Here is a 21,580-nt window from a genome sequence, read left to right on the forward strand (position 1 = left end):
GAATGGGAGACCGCAGCGGAGGTGGTTCGAGATTCCCTCTGTGCAGCGGCGGGAACTCGACACCTAACAGCCCCCTCCACGCTATCTGGTGTACTGGCCTGTCTCCTGGTAGCTCCTCCAGCCTCTGGACACTGTACTGACAGACACAGCAAACCGTCTTGCCACTGCTCACATTGATGTGCCATCCTGGATGAGCTGCACTAGCTGAGCCACTTGTGTGGGTTGTAGAGGCCGTCTCATGCTACCACGAGTGTGAAAGCACAACCAACATTCAAATGTAACCAAAACATCAGCCAGAAAGCATTGGTACTGAAATGTGGTCTGTGGTCCCCACCTGCAGAACCACTCCTTTATTGAGTGTGTCTTGATAATTGCCAATAATTTCCATATGTTGTCTACTCCATTTGCACAACAGCATGTGTAATTGATTGTCAAACAGTGTTGCTTCCTAAGTGGACAGTTTGATTTCACAATAGATTTACTTGGAGTTATATTCTGTTCTTTAAGTGTTCTCTTTATGTTTTGAGCAGTGTATATAAACCACAGAAACACACTAGTTAAGAACTAAGCTAATTTATCTGCTCTCCTTTTCCATCTTGTAGATAAATGTTGTTTATTGGGCAACCCCTTTAAACACTGAGAATCAAATTCAATTTGGCCTCTATACTCATGTTAATGGAACTAAAAATCTAAACTTTTACTAAACTAATTAGAATTACATTATTAAAAACTAGAAACAGATTTTCAGAGCCAGCTTCCATTTGAATTTCATTTTCATAGTTTTTTAAATAATTTAACAGTGTGTGTATAATGTTTCATATCTTTTTACTGTAAAGTATTGAAAATGACGGCAAGATTTTTTTTCTTAAATGTTTTGATGTCCTGAATTTTACCATTTTGAATATATTTTCTAAATGTCAGTAAGCAATCTTCATTCTGAATGAAGCTAGTCATTCACATGAGAAATGTCTAGTCATAAAGATCTCTAAGAGCAAAAATAAATCTGAAATAGGATGATTATTATTATTTAATATTATTATATCATCAGTATTATTGTTATTATAATAATCTTTATCCAGAAATAAAAAAATAAGGAAAATGAAAATATTTAGTTTAAAAGATCATATTTCAAGAACTAAACTTTGAGACAGTCATAAAAAGCATACTGCCAACGGAAGTTGCATTTTAGAAGTGCAATAGATTGACATAAGTGAATTGATTCAATACACATCGAATTTGGGTTGAATTTTATGAATTTCATAGATCCTGGTGAATTTGAAAAATATATGTTGCGATTGGCACCGGTCATGGAAAACATTTTGCTGACTTTTTTCACATTGTAGAAGATTGCATTAGTCACAGAAGACTGATATGACCGCAAAGGCATGGGATTGCTCATAATGCTTTGCAGCTATCAAATCATATATTATAGAGTAGCCAATCAGGAGTGACAAGCATAATTTGTATAAAAGTCTAGACAGGGAATGCAGCAGCTATTGTAGGGTAATTTAGAATAGTGAGAGAATGTCAGAGCTCATATCTCAGTAATAAAGATAGGAAATTAATCTCTAAAACGGCAGAGGGAAGCATGAAGTGCTCTAAAATTTCCTATTAGATGACTGCGCTGACTTTGGTTTTCATAGAACACAGTAGACTTACTTACACTAGCAGATGACATGGCTCCCCAAACCATCACAGGTTGTGGAAACTTCACACTAGACCTAAATCAGCTTGGATTGTGTGCCTCTCCACTCTTCCTCCAGACTCAGGGACCTTGATTTCTAAATGAAGTGCAAAATTTACATTCCTTGTGGAGTGTGTCAATGACTGCCTTCTGGATGTCTGTCAAGGCAGCAGTCTTCCCCGTGATTGGCTCTACTGTGGGTACGGAAAGTATTCAGACCCCTTTAAAATGTTCACTCCTTGTTTCATTGCAACCAGTTGGTAAATTCAAAAAAGTTATTTTTTTTCATCATTAATATACACTCTGCACCCCATCCTGACTGAAAAAAAGAAAGGTAGTAATTTTTGCAAATTTATTAAAAAAGGAAAACTGAAATATCACAGGGTCATAAGTATTCAGACCCTTTGCTCAGTATTGAGTAGAAGCACCCTTTTGAACTAGTACAGCCATGAATCTTCTTGGGAATAACGCAACAAGTTTTTCATACCTGGATTTGAGGATCCTCTGCCATTGTTCCTTGCAGATCTTTTCCAATTCTGTCAGATTGGATGGTGAACGTTGGTGGACAGCCATTTTCAGGTCTCTCCAGAAATGCTCAATTGGGTTTAAGTTAGGGCTCTGGCTGTGTCAGTCAAGAATTGTCACAGAATTGTTCTGAATCCACTCTTTTTTGTTTTAACTGTGTACTTAGGGTCGTTGGATTGTTGGAAGGTGAACCTTCGGCCAAGTCTGAGGTCCAAAGCACTCTGGAAGACATTTTCATCCAGGATATCTCTGTACTTGGCCACATTCATGTTTCCTTCAATGACAACCAGTCATCCTGTCCCTGCAGCTGAAAAACACCCCATAGCATGATGCTGCCACCACCATGTTTTACTCTTGGTATTGTATTGTGCAGGTGATGAGCAGTGTCTGGTTTTCTCCACACATACCACTTAGAATTATCACTAAAAAGGTTTATCTTTGTCTCATCAGACCAGAGAATCTTATTTATCATAGTCTGTGAGTCCTTCATGTGTTTTTTAGCAAACTCTATGCGTGCTTTCATATCTTTTGCACTGAGGAGAGGCTTCCGTTGGGCCACTCTGCCATAAAGGCCTGCTGGTGGAGGGCCGTAGTGATAGTTGACTTTGTGGAATTTTCTTCAGTCTTGGGCTTCTTCTTTACCTCTTTGACCAAGGCTCTTCTCCCATGGTTGCTCAGTTTGGCTGAACAGCCAGGTCTAGGAAGTCTTCTGGTGGTCCCAAACTTCTTCCATTTAAGGATTATGGAGGCCATTGTGCTCTTAGAAACCTTGAATACTGCAGAAATTCTGTTGTAACCTTGGCCAGATCTGTGCCTTACCACAATTCTGTCTCTGAGCTCCTTGGCCTCTTCCTTTGACCTCATGATTCTCATTTGGTTTGACATGCACTGTGAGCTGTAAGGTCTTATATAGACAGGTGTGTTCCTTTCCAAATCAAGTCCTATCAGTGTAATTAAACACAGCTGGACTCCAATGAAGGAGTAGAACATCTGAAGTCAGAGCAAAGGGTCTGAATATTTATGACCATATGACATTTCAGTTTTCTTTTTTTCTTAAATTGCCACATTTCTGTTTTTTTCAGTCAAAATGTGGTGCAGAGTGGAATGGTGTTTTTTTCTGTTGACAATTTTCCTTTAAGGGAAAATGTGCAGAGAGAAGATGCCATGGACGAGCCTATTGGCCTAGTCACCTGAGTTGTATTGTCCACAGACAACTTTTACAACAATTTTGACACTGAAATGCTGCAAGGTTGCAGAATAAAACATACCTGGCTGAAATGTTAGGACAGAGAAAGTGCAGTAATAAAAAATTAATTACTCGCATTGTTATTCTGTTTCTGTTCTAAAGTTGCATATAAGATTTCCAGTTTTATCTTTCTCATTAATCATAATAACTGTGATTAAATTGTTTGATTCTTTTTTCAGATCAGATCCTGCTATTCTATACAATGACCGATCTGTACTTGAAAACCACCATGTAAGTGCAGCATATCGCCTCCTTCAGGATGATGAAGAAATGAATATACTTTATAACCTTTCCAAGGATGACTGGAGGTGAGATGTGTAAGCAATATACATTTTAGTAAAATGTAATTAAAATTATAAGGAGCTATCATTCTTTAGTGTTCAGTAGTTATGGTTCCATAAGTTCCATTCGTACATGGTGTTGCTGATCTAAAATTTCATTTTGCAGGTGTCAGCCTTATTTAATTATCTATTTGATCTATTTATATCTTGTCTCTTTTTAGCCCAAATATCAAAAAGTGCCTTTAACTTACAATTGATGTCCTTTTAAAGGAAGCATTCTGTGTCCTTTTCTTTTAGCCCAAATATATAGCCGATAGGACCAATCAAGGAATACAGTGGGCTCACAGTTCTGAGTCTTCCTTACTCATTAGATGGGCGATCCCCTTGTCTTTCCCCACCTCCTTTGTATTTACTGAAAGTTGGCTGATATCTATCTATATATACAGCAGCCAGTCAACCACTGTAAGGAGGCCAGGAGATGCTTTGAGACAATTCTATAATTTTATGGCAAATTATACAAACTATACAGTAATGCAGTAATGGGCGAATGTGTTGGCACCCATGAAATTGTTCAGAAAAACAATTGTGTTGGAACAACACAAAAAACTGAGAAAAAAGGCAATTGGACATACCGTATATACTCGTGTATAAGCCGACCCGAGTATAAGCTGAGGCACCTAATTTTGCCTCGAAAAACTGGGAAAACTTATTGACCAGAGTATAAGCTGGGTATGCATTGTCCCCTAATCCCTACTCTGGTATGCATGGTTCCTCAAGCCTATCCTTGTATGCATGACTCATTATTTCCATCCTTGCATGCATGGCTTTTTATCCCCAGCCTTGTTTACATCGCTTCTTATCCCCATCCTTGTAAGCATGGCTCCTTATCCCAATCCTTGTATGCATGGCTCCTTATCCCCATCCTTGTATGCATGGCTCCTTATCCCCATACTTGTATGCATGGCTTCTCATCCCCATCCTTGTATGTATGGCTCCCATGAAAAAAGCATAAAAAAATCCTACTTACCTTTCCTGTGTGCCCTCGCAGCATCTTGTTCTGCTGCCAGCAGCTCCTGTAGCCAAGCGATCATGTGTTCCTGATCATTAAGGGATTGAATATTCACCTCTCTCCATGCCTTCTCCGCCACTCCCCCTCCCCCGCCATATTCTGGGACAATGACTCGTGTATAAGCCGAGATGGGTATTTCCAGCACAAAAAAATTGGCTGAAAAACCCCGCTTATACACAAGCATATATGGTAATTTTAAATAAAATCACAAAAATGGGCCTGACCAAATTGTTGTCACCTTTCCAAAATTGTGGGTAAACAACTTTTCTTCAAGCATGTGATGCTCATTCAAACTCACCTGTGGCAAGTAACAGGTTTGAGCAATATGATAACTACACTTGAAGCAGGATAAAAAGGGGGAGAAATTGACTCAAACTTTGCATTATTGACTCAAACTTTGCATTATGTGTCTGTGTGTGCCACACTAAGCATGGAGAACAGAAAGAGGAGAAGAAAACTGTCTGATGACATGAGAACCAAAATTATTGAAAAATATCATCAATTTCAAGGTTACAATTCCATCTACAGAGATCTTGATGACCCTTTGTCCTCAGTGCACAACATAACCAAGAAGTTTACAACCCATGGCATTGTAACTAATCTCCCTGGATGTGGACGGCAAAGAAAATATTGATGAACGGTTACATCATAGGATAATCCAGATGGTGGATAAGCAGCCCCAATCAGGTTCCAAAGAAATTCAAACTGTTCTGTGAGCTTAGGGTGCATCAGTGTCAGTGGAAACTATCCTTCAATATTTGAATGAAATTAAGCACTATGGCAGGAGACCCAGGAGGAACCCACTGCTGACACAGACATAAAAAACTAGACTGCAGTTTGCCAAAATGTATGCGACCCAAAATCTTTCTGGAAAAGCGTCTTGTTGACAGATGAAACTGAAATTGAGGTTTTTGTGTGAAGCACATCACTCTTCTGTTTACTGAAAACAGAATGAGGCCTACAAAGAAAAGAACATAGTACCTACAGTCAAATATGAGAACCTTCCCTGCTCCTTTCATTAGATCCGGAGAAAGCCTTTGACAGAATCCACTGGGATTTTTTTACAAAAAACTTCAATAAAGTTTGGCTTCATCAGCCCAACAATGAAAGGAATCTATATAATAATCCATCGGCTAGAGTGGTTTCCAATAAGCACGCATCAGATGCTGTTAAAATTTCAATTGGCACCAGGTAAGGTTGTCAATTATTCCTTATTATTTTTGCACTAATTATGGAGATGCAAATTATAAAATCAGTCATTCTTTTTGCGACAAATCCAATACTATCCTTCAGAGAAATTTCTAAAGAAATTGAAGAATTTGTGAAGAACTCTTATTGTAAGATACATTTACCTAAATCAATAATTTTAGACTTAAACAGAAAAAATGATGAGCTTAAACAAATAATTCAGGTCGAGTTTGAATAAAAATGGAGGGGCAAACTATCCCATATTTGAGTATTGAAATTACAAGAGATCCGAACAAATTGATGCATGTTAAATGACCCTGTAGACTATACAAGAAGATTTATTGAAAATATCTAAACATGAACTCTCATGGTTAGGGAGAATTATAACTTGCAAAATGTTTGTACTACCCAAATTACTGGACATCTTCAAAGTTATTCCTTTTCTAATTAAAAAGAAATTGATCTCTAAGTTTCAAGCTCAGTTGTCAAGATTTGTGTGGAAAAATAAAAATCCACATGTTGCTAACAAAACACTTCAAAACAATAAAAAAATGGGGGCCTGGGAATACCAAATATCTCTTCCTATTATTTAACATCCCTGACAGAGCTTTCAATGGATAACAACTAGTAATTTGTCTAGTTGGCCATTCTAAGAAAAATCTTTTAATAAGAATATTTTGCTAAAAACTCTGATCTTTTTTCACTTGTTTGACTATAATTTACCCACCCCAAGATCTCCGACAATGTCGGCGACTATCAGATCTTGGAAATCCCTATATGAATCATTGAAAGTGACTCCTGTAGGATTTGAAACTGAAATACCAATTGAAATTTTTGAGGTAATCCATTTCTGTTTAAGTTTGGAAAACTGGAAAAAGAAAGGCATCAAATTAGTTTCAGATTTATTTCTACATAATGGCAAAACCTTTCTCCCTTTTATCTCTTATAGAGTAGCAGCGGATATTAACTGATTATTAAAACATAACTTTTACTAGATAAAATTAAAAATATCTATCCTAAAGTGCAAGTGACCGTGCATAAAGAAATGTGCTAGGTGTAGAAAAAGACAAACATTAAAAAAGGCAGTATAAAAAAAAATACCACTCCTATATTACTAGGGAATAATCCTCATTCATAGGGTGCCCTATTGAGATTAATCAACAATGACTAAGGCACTCTAATGAGGTATAGATGTCACGCAGAGTACTATAGTTCGTATAAGGGTGTTTCCAGACATATAACACTCAATTCACAATTTCTGGTTGTTGTGTCAGCCCGTAAATATTATTCCACTTTCAATCAGCGTCTTGCTCTGTGGAAATACAGCCCTTCGTCTCACCAGAGACTGTACCGAGAAATATTCACTACCTCCGATCTCTTATAAAGTACTCATAGCGTCCATCATATAGTGGTATATATCTGTATGCTCATCCGTCTATTTTTGAGATGTCCCAATGAACACATCTCAGACACGCAACTTGTACCCGCCTTATACATGTGAATACATCAATGCCAATAAATATAGCAAGGGTTCATACAGTGGATTATTTCAATTGTGCGTTATTTTCATACTCATCTCGGTCCGCAGGATTAATTGCTGAAAGACCCTCAAGTACAGCAAAATTGTCGCTAGCAGTATTCATTATGATGTTACTGTGCGGTTCCTTTGTCTCCTAATGTCTCCCGACGCGTTTCCTCTCCATGATTCATCAGGGGAATATGACATTACCAAAGAATGAGCAGAGCTGCGGTGCTCCTCTAGTTACCTGCCTTATATAGATATTCAAACAGATTGGCGCCATACTTTCGGACACCAAAGTCGGCACTTCTGGGATACAGAGCGCATGCTCTGATACGGCTACGTCGCACTTGATCACTGGGACGCAAGCGGTATGTCGTGAACCGCATGCATCACTTCCGGAAGACTGGGCGCATGCTCAATTATGGCTGCATCGTGCCTGGATACTGAGACGCCGCCGGCCTCAATGGACCATCAGCGTCACTTCCGGGTACGCGAACATTACCGTTCGCTGTGTACTGTCTGTACTATATTGCATCTTGACAGGCTTCACTTATTCAATAAGTGTGCTGATGCTGCAGACAGTTACACGCGAATATAGATGGAGTATATCGCATTCTATCCATGCCTCGTTAGGACATGTACAGGTTTTTTTTTAAAGTTTTACATTCGTATCTTTCTATTTACATCTCATGAATAAGGTACCACCAAAGTGGTCTGATTCTTATATTACGCATATGAATATAGTAGAATGCGGAGAGAGGACCCCCACCATTCCTACACTATGCACATGAATACTACATCATAGAAACATAGCAGAATGCAGTGAGAGGATCCCTGCCATTTTTATATTACGCATATGAATACTGCATCATAGAAACATAGCAGAATGCAGTGAGGGGACACCTGCCATTTTTATATTACGTATATGAATACTGCATAAAAAAAAAAATCGCAGAATGTAGTGAGAGGACCCCTGCCATTTTTATATTACGCATATGGATACTGCATCATAGAAATGTAGCAGAATGCAGAGAGAGGACCCCCGCCATACTTGAGAAATGGCAGGCAGAAAAAGAATCAAAATAAAATAAAACTAGTATTTTTTGACACAACGGACCCCTCCAGAGTGTAGGAAAGGATAGAAAAGGGTGACCCTACGTATTATGGTCCCTAGAAACCCCTCTCTACCACTGTGCCCTGCCTAATGCGGAGGTTAGCACCCTAGACCTGCGCAGCGGGCCCCCACTCAATGGCAGCTAGCCCTGCTTTCAGTCCCTGTTGTGCACTACACTCACAGGAAGGAAGAATAGTTAAGTTGTTCATTTAACCCTTTTGGATTTAGGGTTTGTAGGCAGTGAATCCATCTTGTTTCTCACTGTAAGATACTTCTGTCCCAATTTCCCCCTCTCTGTGCCTTGGGTACCCTGTCGATCCCCATGAACTTGATCATCTTCAGGTCTCCATTGTGCATGTTGTTAATATGGATGGCCATGGGGGTATCTCTATGATTGACAGTATCCCTGTGATTCTCACCCACCCTTCTTCACAATTCCCTGGTGGTTTTCCCTATGTATTCCATGCCACATTTACATGTCATCTTATAAATCACTCCTTTCATCTTGCAGTTGATTAAGTGATTTATTTTAAAGGTTTTTTCCGTCACATTACTAACGAAGTTTTTACCTTGGCTAATTGAACTGCTATATTTGCAGCTACCACACTTATAGCACCCTTTGGTTTTTGTGCTTAGCCAAGTAGGGTCAGTCGGGCTCGGGGGGACAAAATGGCTGTGGACTATCCTATCTTTGATAGACCTTCCTCTTTTAAACGTAATTTTGGGGGAGGGGGTGATAACACTTTTTAAGTCCTCATCCATCTGTAAAATAGACCAATGGCGTTGTATGATCTCTCTCAGATGTTTAGCGCCATTGTTATATCTGGTGATAAACCTGATGGTCCCATCATCTTTGTCATTCTTCTGTGCAGTTGGTTGGAGTAGATCCCTTCTATCTTTCTGGCCCACAAACTTATATACCTCTCTAAGAACCCGATCAGGATAGCCACGATCGCAAAAGCGTTTCCTCAAATCCTTTGCTTGTTCTTTATATCTACAGAATAATTTCTTCATATCTGAAGATACTGGCCTTTTGGAATACCCCTCCTGAGTGGGGCCAGATAATTAGACTCCCATCTCAGGAGGGAATTAGATGCTGTGGGTTTTCTGTACGTGCTAGTCAATAATTCTCCCTCACTCCCCTTTTTGACTAGGACATCCAGAAAGGGAAGGCTAGAGGTGTTTGTCTCGTAAGTAAAATGTAGACCTAGGTCATTAGAATTCAAGCCTGTCACAAATGTATCAAAGCTGGCATTGTTGCCTCTCCATATGACAAACACGTCATCTATGTATCTTAGCCACAAGACGATATTGTCTTCAGTCAAAGACGTGGCTTCTCCAAAGACGTTTTCCTCCCACCAGCCCAGGAGCAGGTTAGCATACGAAGGAGCGCAAGCGCTCCCCATAGCCGTGTTCCTGAGCTGGTGGAAGTATTCGCCGTCGAACAAAAAGTAATTCCTAGTGAGGCAGAATTCCAGTGCCTGTAAAACGAACTTATTGTGATCGGCGTATTGTCGACCTCGTGTCTTCAGATAGTAGTCCACAGCCATGATGCCTTTATCGTGAGGGATTGAAGAATATAGAGCTTCCACATCAATAGAGCACAAAATCATATCATGATCAAGCTCAATGTTTTCTAGCTTAAGGAGAAGGTCCGTTGTGTCTCTTATATATGAACATAAAGAAGTAACAAATGGTCTCAAAATTTTGTCTACATATCTGCCTAGATTTTGGATAAGGCTACCGATCTCTGCAACAATGGGTTGACCTTTTAGGGGATTCGTCCCTTTGTGGATTTTTGGTAAACTATAAAAAGAAGCTACCACCGGATATGTGGGCAGGAGGTACTCTCATTACTGTCAATTACTTTTTGTCCATATGCCTCTAATACTAGTTCTCTCAATTCCTTCTGATACATAGCAGTTGGGTCCTTCTTGAGTATCTCATATCCCATATCAGTTTGTAAAAGGGAGCAACATAGGGTCCTGTACTGGGATACATCCATTACCACTATGTTGCCCCCTTTATCAGATGGTTTTACTACCCTGTTGCTATCATTTTCTAACTCACGTAGGCCCTCTATTTCTAGCTTAGACAGATTATAAAAACAACCCTTCTTTTGTTGCTCTAATTCCATTATGTCTCTTGACACCAAGTTTAGAAAAGCGTCTATTGTACTCACATCACCTGTAGACAGTGGCATCAGTACACTTTTATTTTTAAGGTTAGTGAAAGGTCCAGCTCCCATTGTATTAGGGTCTATGTCGTCAAGATGGAACAGAAGTCTTACATCATTGAGGAGATCCCCATCTATTCCCAAGTCTGCACATTGCTTTTTGTCCTCTCTTATAAAATGTTTCCTCCACTTTAAACGACGGGCAAACAAATTTAGGTCCTTTATTGCCTCAAAGCTTTCAAAATCAGAGGTCGGTACAAAGGACAGTCCTTTACTTAGGGCTGCCATTTGTGCATTAGAGAGGGGTTTTGATGACAGGTTAATAATCTGATTATTTACGTGGGGTTCCGAAAATTGTATCTGTTTCTGAGTGGGTAGCCTTGGTCTAAAAAATATTCTTCTTGTAGAGAACCTCTGCTAACGTCTCTACCCCCACGTGTGCCTCCCCTTCCCCTTGACTTCCCCTTTGCACCTCTGAATCTGGTTTCTGAGTCCAAAAATTCGGCCTCTGATGAGGATATGTCAGTCTTCTGTGATCTTAATGGTTTAGGGTTTTGTACTGGGTATGCCTTATTATCGTGAAATTCCTGCAGGTCCTTAATGAAAAATCTATGCTTCCTTTCTTTTAAGTGGTATTGATATTTTTTAATGGTATTCTGCAGTGTTTTCTCTTTGGCTATAAAATCTGCTTCACCTGAGAATTTTTTTGTCACCTCAATCTGTTCCTTCAAGTTATCGCTGAGGCTATTGAGCATAACTCTTTTCTCTTCCAAAAGTAATCGCATAAGCCTCAGTGAACTTTCCGTGGCTTCTTTTTCCCACTTGCTCATAAGATTGGTGCTCTTATATCTATAACCTGGGGACATAGGAATTCTAAGGTGCCTCGGTACAATGCCCGCCCTTATGTAACTGTCCAGACTCTGGACCTCCCACCAAGATGTGACTTGCTCCTTATAGATTTTTGTCAATTCTTTGAAAGCTGCGTTATATGATGGTGTATATTTTTTCTACGTAAATACTCCATGAGAAAATACACATTTAGCCTCATTTACCCATGAGTTGGTGTCTAAACCTGTAGACAAGAATCCTGCCATGCTCAGTATACAATATATTTAAATCAGCAAGGGCCTAGTTACTAAAAATCAGAGAAAAAATTATATAGAGTAGCAGCAGATATTAACTGATTATTAAAACATAACTTTTACTAGATAAAATTAAAAATATCTATCCTAAAGTGCAAGTGAGCGTGCATAAAGAAATGTGCTAGGTGTAGAAAAAGACAAATATTAAAAAAGGCAGTATAAAAAGAAATACCACTCCTATATTACTAGGGAATAATCCTCATTCATAGGGGGCCCTATTGAGATTAATCAACAATGACTAAGGCACTCTAATGAGGTATAGATGTCACGCAGAGTACTATAGTTCGGATAAGGGTGTTTCCAGACATATAACACTCAATTCACAATTTCTGGTTGTTGTGTCAGCCCTTAAATATTATTCCACTTTCAATCAGCGTCTTGCTCTGTGGAAATACAGCCCTTCGTCTCACCAGAGACTGTACCGAGAAATATTCACTACCTCCGATCTCTTATAAAGTACTCATAGCGTCCATCATATAGTGGTATATATCTGTATGCTCATCCGTCTGTTTTTGAGATGTCCCAATGAACACATCTCAGACACGCAACTTGTACCCTCTGTATACATGTGAATACATCAATGCCAATAAATATAGCAAGGGTTCATACAGTGGATTGCATCGCTTTTATCTCTTGCAAGAAAAATTCAAACTTAATGACAATGATTTTGTCCCATACCTAGATAAAAATAGATATTTTAATTTTAAAGAGAACCTGTCACGTCTTTTATTGCTATGTAGCACAAAAAGGAAAATGTTCCTGATTGTGTATTCAACACTCAACAAAATCTGCAGTTACCGTATATACTCGAGTATAAGCCGAGATTTTCAGCCCAAATTTTTGGGCTGAAAGTGCCCCTCTCGGCTTATACTCGAGTCACGGTCGGCGGCAGGGTCGGCGGGTGAGGGGGAGAGGGTGCTGAGGCATACTTACCTGCTTCCGGGGCTCCTGGCGCTGTCCCTGCAGTCCCACGGTCTCCGGGTGCCGCAGCTCTTCAACTGTTCAGCGGTCACATGGGACCGCTCATTAGAGAAATGAATATGGACTCCACTCCCATAGGGGTGGAGCCGCATATTCATTTCTCTAATGAGCGGTAACGGTGACCGCTGATAGAGGAAGAGGCTGCGGCACCGAAGACCAGCTGTCCGGGGGAAGGAGCGGGACGCCGGGAGCAGGTAAGTATTACATATTCACCTGTCTGCGTTCCACACGCCGGGTGCCGCTCCATCTTCCCGGCGTCTCTCCTCACTGACTGTGCAGGTCAGAGGGCGTGATGACGCATATAGTGTGCGCGCCGCCCTCTGCCTGATCAGTCAGTGCAGAGAGACCCCGGGACGGGACGCTGAGGAGCTGCGGGCAAGAGAGGTGAGTATGTCATTTTTTTTTATTGCAGCAGCAATGGCACAGCTTTCTATGGTACATCTATGGGGCAATAATGAACAGTGCAGAGCACTATATGGCACAGCTATGGGGCAATAATGAACGGTGCAGAGCACTATATGGCACGGCTATGGGGCAATAATGAACGGTGCAGAGCACTATATGGCACAGCTATGGGGCAATAATGAACGGTGCAGAGCACTATATGGCACAGCTATGGGGCAATAATAAATGGTGCAGAGCACTATATGGCACAGCTATGGGGCAATAATGAACAGTGCAGAGCACTATATGGCACAGCTATGGGACAATAATGAACGGTGCACAGCACTATATGGCACAGCTATGGGGCAATAATGAACGGTGCAGAGCACTATATGGCACAGCTATGGGGCAATAATGAACAGTGCAGAGCACTATATGGCACAGCTATGGGGCAATAATGAACGTTGCACAGCACTATATGGCACAGCTATGGAGCAATAATGAACGGTGCAGAGCACTATATGGCACAGCTATGGGGCAATAATGAACAGGGCACAGCACTATATGGCACAGCTATGGGCAATAATGAACAGTGCAGAGCACTATATGGCACAGCTATGGGGCAATAATGAACGGTATGGAGCATCTATTTTTATTTTTGAAATTCACCGGTAGCTGCTGCATTTTCCACCCTAGGCTTATACTCGAGTCAATAAGTTTTCCCAGTTTTTTGTGGCAAAATTAGGGGGGTCGGCTTATACTCGGGTCGGCTTATACTCGAGTATATACGGTAATCAGAGAGATAGCAAAAATATATGGAACTAAAGCTTAAGTTTTACTTAATTATTTTAAAAGAATTTCTACAAAAATAGAGCATGATACAAACAACATAAAATCACATGTAAACATATTAGAGGCCCATTTCCCCGTCTGGGAAAAATAATTGCCGTTGCCTATCTTATATCCCCAAATGAAGGGATGTGATGCCCATTACTCCTGATAAATAATATATGTGCCATTCCCCTGATGAATTAACTTTTTTGCAAGACCTTGCAAATTTCCCAGCTCAGAACCTCAGTGTACCATCCCCAGACTAATGGGCTGGTGGAGAGGTTTAACAAAACCTTGAAGGCTATGCTAAAGAAAGCAGTGGAGAAGGACGGCCGAGACTGGGACTGTCTGCTTCCTTATCTGTTGTTCTCCATCCGGGAAATTCCCCAAGTTTCCACTGGCTTCTCCCCATTTGAACTGCTCTATGGATGACACCCTCGACAGCTTCTGGATGTGGCTACGGAATCCTGGGAGGCTGAAACAATCCCATATAGAAGCATGGTAGAGCATGTCACCCAGATGCAAGAGTGGATTTCCAACATGATGCCCATTGTAAAAGAGCACTTCCTCAAGGCTCAGGAAGACCAGTCCAGGGTGTATAATAGGTCAGCGAGGGTAAGACAGTTCAACCCAGGGCGATCGAGTCTTTGTGCTGGTACCCATGGTGGAAACAAAATTCCTGGCCAAGTGGCAGGGTCCCTATGAGGTGGTGGAGAAAGTTGGTGAGGTCAATTGCAAAGTCCACCAACCGGGGAAGCGGAAGCCCTACCAGGTGTATTACATGAACCTGATCAAACCGTGGCAGGACAGAGAAGCTCCTTATCTGATTGCCAAGTCAGATGTCAGTGTGGAAGATGTTAAGGTGGCAGACACCTTGTCACTCTTGCAGAAGCAGCAGTGCTAAGAGTTCCTACAGCATAACAGAGACCTGTTCTCAAATCTTCCAGGCTGTACGAGGGTCATAGAGCATGATGTCCTGACAGAGCCTCATGTCCGGGTCAGCTTGAAGCCATACTGGATTCCCAAATCACGTCGAGAGGTGATCTCCAGGAAGTTCAAGTGGATGCTGAGCCTGGGAGTCATCGAGGAATCCAAGAGTGGCTGGTCCAGCCCAATAGTCCTAGTGCCGAAACCAGATGGGGAGTGGCAATTGTGCAATGACTATCGGAAGCTGAATGAAGTTTCTAAGACTGATGCCTACCCGATGACCCGGGTCGATGACTTAATTGATAGGCTAGGGCCAGCTCAGTACATTACTACCCTTGACCTCACAAAAGGGTATAGGCAAATCCCCATGTCCCAGGGCACCAAAGAAAAGACTGAGTTCTTGACACCAGATGGATGCTTCCAATGCACAAGGATGCCGTTTGGGTTACAAGGCGCTCCAGCAATGTTACAGAGAGCCATGAACTGGATCCTAGCCCCCACAAGAGGTATGCAGTGGCCTACCTGGATGATATTGAAATCTTCAGCCAGGATTGGGGAAGCCATCAGAGCAAGGTCCAGGCAGTATTTGATGCTCTACTGAAGGCAGAGTTTTCCACATACCCAAACAAGTGTGCCTTGGAAATGGAGGAAGCAAGATACCTGGCTATGTGGTATGCAGGTGTGAAATAAATCCCCAGATAAATAAAGTGGAGGCGATCCAGGGCTGGCCACAGCCCCTCTCAAAGGAACAGGTCAAGGCATATCTGGGCATTGTGGGATACTACCGCCGGTTCATCCCAAACTTCACCATGGTTGCCACCACTCTGACAGATGTCCTTAAAGAGAAGAAGTCGGCTATGGCTAAGTGGTCTCCAGAAGCTGAGTTGGCCTTCCAGGAACTGAAGCTGGCCCTCTACAAACAGCCACTACTGGTAGCACCCGATTTCTCTAAGGAGTTTGTGGTCCAGATGGATGCATCGGATGTCAGGTTGGGCACTGTATTATGTCAAGAGATGAATGGGGAAGAGCACCCCATAATGTATCCTAGTAGGAAGTTGTCATCTTGCGAGAAAAACTATTCCATATTGGAAAAGAAATGTTTAGCCATCAAGTGGGCCTTGGACTCCGTAAGGTACTATTTCTTAGGCAAGAAGTTCAGACTATTGTCAGACCATGACCCACTAAAATGGATGAGGGAAAAGAAAGGAAGCAATGCCTGAGCGATCTGGTGGTTCCTAGCACTTCACGATTTTAACTTCCATGTGGAGCATAGGCCAGGGAAACTGCAAGCAATGCTGACGTTCTGTCAAGGATCCACTGTTTATTGGCAGAAGGTGCCAAACCCCCCCGACTTCGGTCAGAGGGGGAGGCTATGTAAGATGGCCGCTGGATGATTCCTGGAGGGGAGATATGTGTCATCTTGGCTATTAGCTGTGGTGATATGAGCTCGGAAGTATGCTCCAGCACGTATAGTGCTGAGACAGTTATTTGGGCCGTTTCAGGGCAAGGTTTTATGAGCGGTCATAAGCGATAGGTGGGAATGACCGCTCACATATTCCAACCCCGGGGTGTGGTTTGGCTAATAAAATGGAGGCCAAATGTCTCATTCAGTGTCTGTGGCTGGAGGTGTGGAGACGTTCCATGTGTGTGTCCTAAAGAAACTGATAATACTCTAGACTCTTTTCAGCTGTGTCCTTTTTTCAGAGATGTACAAAACAGTGGACGACCTGCTTAAAAGATGGACACCATTGCATAATAAGTCAGACGGCATCCACATTGACTCAATCTGCCTCATTATCGGGAGTTGCATCTAAATAATGTATTTCAGAGATTGACATGGAAACCCCGCTGCATGCACTCAGTGCAGAGAGCAGGATAAATGTGTTGAGCCTTATGGCGATATTTGAAAGGCAGAATGAACAAATCAACAGCAGGACAATAACACAGGTCTGCAAAAAAATATTTTTTTAAGTTATCGCAGGTGACTTTGTACTTTTCTGAATCATCTTTTTGTCCTGATTTCAAAAATGTAGATATACAGTAGTTTTTCTGTAGCACGTACAGTTTCCATGGAGCCACATCATTATTATAAGGTATAGGAAATATACTGGCGACATTAAAAAAACAGCAATCTACATATCAGAAAAAAATGCTTCACCTTACAAAACAGTTTTTATTGAACCAAAATAATTTCACATGCAAAATAGAACCAAAATATGAGCAGAAATTAAATGTGCTTGACATTAGACTGTCGTTGATACGATTTTTCAGGGTTGTCCCTATATAACATCCAACAGTAATCTGCCATTATTGAGTAATTTCAAAAACCCTGGTAGCGGTGCTCAATTACTTTAATGTCCTGGTGAAACCGCTTGCCTTGTTCATAGCTTACATCCCCAAGATTTTGAGGGAAGAAATCTAAATGTGAATTCAAAAAATAAATTTTCAGAGACATCCGACATCCAAGACACTGGTATGCATTTAGCAGTTCCTCAACACCTTCAACATATTCTGGAGATTTTTGTTTTCTTGTGGAGTTTTCACAGATCCACTTGAAGCTTTTCCAAGATCTCAATTCCTTATCATTTAGAGTTCCTTCAAACACATCATCTCTCATAAGCTCTCTGATCTGAGGACCAACAAATACCCCTTCCTTCAGTTTTGCTGGTGAAATGCTGGAGAATTTCTGTGAAATGTACTGGAATCCTTATGAATTTGTCTTTGCCATGGCTTTCACAAAGTTTCTAATCAATCCCAACTTTATATGTAGTGGAGGAAGAAAGATTTTTGTTGCAGCAACTAAAGGATTATGCTGAACATTGTCTCTACCTGGAGCATAGATGTTTCTATGTCCCCAATCATCATGAACATTATGCTCTACTGTATTTCTACTGTCCCATAAACACAAAAAACAACAATATTTTGTGAAACCTCCTTGCATTCCCATTAGCAGACCAATCACTTTCAAATCTCCACAGATATTCCATCGATGATACTTACCATATATTGTATAGCATCCAAAACAACTGACAGATTTTCATAACTTTCCTTTAGATGACATGATTGTGCAATAGGGATTGATGGTTTTATATTTCCATTGTGAAGCAACACTGCTTTCAAACTTCTCTGGGATGAGTCAATAAACAATCGCCAATCTGCAACAAAATACTCTGGATTCAGTTCTTCAAAGAGGCCATTCACATTGTTACAGTACACCATTGGTCCAGCAACTGTGAAAAATTGCATTAAAGTGTTACTTCTGTTTAAGTAATAACACACTTTGACATCACCATGAAGAAGATTCTTCTATTTCAACCTAGGTGCAAGAAATTCAGTTTTATCTTGTGACAATGAAAGGTCTCTGATGAGATCATTTAATTCATGTTGAGTAAAGCGTTCTGGCTGCTCAGCTGCTCCATCAGGTACATACTCATCTTGACTTGAGGTCTCATGTCTTCGCCAATAGCTTCAGCTCCATAGTCTTCATATTCTACTTAATTTTCATCAAATCCAGACAATGGTGGTACAGGAACTGTCAAGGTACCATCATGTTGGACTGGCCTAATCGCAGATTCAAGTTCAGGGTAATTAATCTTATGTTTGTTCTTTGTAGAAAAGCTCTTCAGTTTGACAAAACAAAAGTAGCAGTCATCACTATGATTTTTTGGTTCTCTCCAAATCATGAGAACAGCAATTGGCATAGCCACTTTCCTCATATTCATCCAGTCACGAAGACCATTTGAACAACTTGAGCATATCACATGAGGGGTAAATATTTCCCCAGAAATGACTGAGGCAACTTGCATTTAGAATTTAATTTGCTGGAGGTAATCTGGTAGGTAACTATATACAGTTGTGCGGTAAATGGGTCAGCCTATTTCTTAAAGATGAACATTTGCAGACAGGCAGTTTCTCAGTGTGATATTGGCTGCTTTCAGGTTCTCTCTCTGTGGAGACCCTCACTCAGTTGCACCTCAGTGGCTGAGCTGTTTTCTTCCCTCTGAGGTGACTTGCCCTCTCAGAAATGCAGTGAAAATCCTCTCACAATGACGGTTGTCCGATGCCTTACCGTCTATCTCCCTGTGGCAGGGCTCAGATCCCTGTAGAGGCATGTCTCCTGTCAGATTCTCACATACCAGTCCTTGCTGCCATTATCACCCTTTTCTGAGTGACTCAAATCTTACCGACTCATAACAGTTAGCTCCTCCCCATAGCATGCGACTTTCTGAGAAGCAGTCATTGGTTGACTGTACTGTCAATACTCCTTCCCATATAACTCACTAAAACATTTACTGATGTTGTCCCTGTAAGAAAATTCATAATTAAGTAAGACACGCAAAGAAATGGGAATAACATAGGAAAAACCACATACATTGAAAATGCAGAAATAACGTAATAACAAAAATAATTCAATCTTGGAAACTTTATGTGATAGAGCAAAACTAAGCATATTTTTGGAATCAGCACATCAAACTCCATAAAACAGACATATTACCTTTGCTGATGATTTTTTTGTGCTGACCAGTGAAATTGGTTTTAATTATTTTTTGCGCCATTAATCAAAGTGTCATTACAAGACTTTATTGTTCGGGTTGGTGCGATTACAACAATACCAGATTTATACACTGTAGATTTTAATCTCTGGCTGCTATCACACACTAAATGACTGTTTAAAAAAAAAAAAAGATTTTGCAACGCCATATTCTAAGAGCCAAATTTTTTAATATTTCTGTGATCATCTAAGGGCTTGTTTTTTGCGGGACTAGTTGACATTTTTATTGGTTCCATTTTTGGGTACATAACATTTTTTTATCACTTTTTATTCCGATTTTTGGGAGGTAGAATGAACAAAAAGCAGGAATTTTTTTATGCCATTCTCCACATGGCAAAGACAAAAGCTTTATTCTTCAGCATGGGCGGACAGCTTGGGTCTCTGTGCAAGAGATGTGTCTTAGCCCCCCTCCTTTTATGGTGACAATGATATATACAGGGTGGGCCAATAATATGGATACACCTAAATAAAATGGGAATGGTTGGTGATATCAACTTCCTGTTTGTGACACATTAATATATGGGAGGGGAAAAACTTTTCAAGATGGCTGGTGACCATGGTGGCCATTTTGAAGTCGGCCATTTTAGATCCAACTTTATTTTTTTCAATGGGAAGAGGGTCATGTGTAACACCAAACGTAATGAGAATTTCACAAGAAAAACAATGGTCTGCTTGGTTGTAATGTAACTTTATTATTTCATGATTTATTTACAAGTTTATGACCACTTATAAAATGTGTTCAAAGTGCTGCCCATTGTGTTTGATTGTCAATGCAACCCTCTTCTTCCACTCTTGACAGACTGATAGCAACACCACAGAAGAAATGCTAGCACAGGCTTCCAGAATCTTTTGTTTCAGATGCTGCACATCTTATATCTTCACAGCATAGACAATTGCCTTCAGATGACCCCAAAGATAAAAGACTAATTGAGTCATATCGGGAGATCTTGGTGGCCATTCAACTGGCCCACGGTGACCAATCCACTTTCCAGGAAACCGTTCATGTAGGAATGCTCAGACCTGACACCCATAGTGTGGTGGTGCACCATCTTGGGTGTCAGGTCTGAGCACTCTCACATGAACAGTTTCCTGAAAAGTGGATTGGTTGTCGTGGGCCAGTTGAATGGCCACCAAGGTCTCCCGATCTAACCCCCATAGATTTTATCTTTGGGGTCATCTGAACGCTCCCTGCCCGGCACACCTCATATGATGAGGGAAATCTGGTTATGAGCAACTAGTATTATTACCATCCTGTAAGGGCTCTCTCCACCTCCAGGTCCCTGTGCAGCTGCATCAATTCTATGTCTGCTTCTGTTCTTTGGGTCAGTATGATTACAGCGATACTACAGTGATATATGATTTTTTTATGTTTCGCTAATTTTACACAAGAAGAACTATTTTTTAGAAAAAATAATTGTTTTTGCAGGTATATTCTGAGTGCTGTAACTTTTTTATTTCTCCTCTGACGGATCTGTATGTTAGCTTGTTTTTATGTGGGACAAGATGATGTTTTCAGCTATACCATTTTTATTTTCATTTGATTTTTTGATCGCGTTCTATTCCATTTTTTGGTCAGAGGTATTTTACCACTTTTTTTACTGTGTTTACTGAAGGGGTTAACTGGTTTGACACTTTTATAGTTCAGGTGCTTTCGCACGTGCCAATACTACATTTTTGCAGTTTTTATTTTTAAAATATTTGTATTTATCATTGTTTTCTTTTTCTTATTTTGTGATTTGTTTTTTTGTGATTTTTTTTATTTTGGCAATTTTTTTTAAACTTTTTTTATGGGACTTTAAGTTTCATGGCTCTGATCACTGGTTTAATGCATTGCAATGCACCTGAACTTCAATGCATTATACCTGTCAGTGTTGCACTTACAGATTGTTTCTTAGACTATGCTCTCAACATGGTCTAATATGCTTGCCATAGCTGGGGGACCCGGATGTTATCATAAA

General features: G+C 40.6%; 1 protein-coding gene across 4 annotated transcripts in view; it reads left to right on the forward strand.

Moving 5' to 3' along the window:
* The window catches only part of PDE1C (phosphodiesterase 1C), a 1,454,702-nt gene that overhangs the window by 1,136,332 nt on the left and 296,790 nt on the right, over positions 1-21,580 (forward strand). For all 4 annotated transcript variants that reach the window (XM_077269307.1, XM_077269309.1, XM_077269308.1 and 1 more), the window contains one exon: positions 3,635-3,763. In XM_077269307.1, coding sequence (XP_077125422.1) covers positions 3,635-3,763 — 129 coding nt within the window. The remainder of the gene's footprint in view (positions 1-3,634; positions 3,764-21,580) is intronic.

The sequence above is a fragment of the Ranitomeya variabilis genome, chromosome 6 (genome assembly GCF_051348905.1).
Source record: "Ranitomeya variabilis isolate aRanVar5 chromosome 6, aRanVar5.hap1, whole genome shotgun sequence".
In the NCBI taxonomy this organism is placed as follows: Eukaryota; Metazoa; Chordata; class Amphibia; order Anura; family Dendrobatidae; genus Ranitomeya; species Ranitomeya variabilis.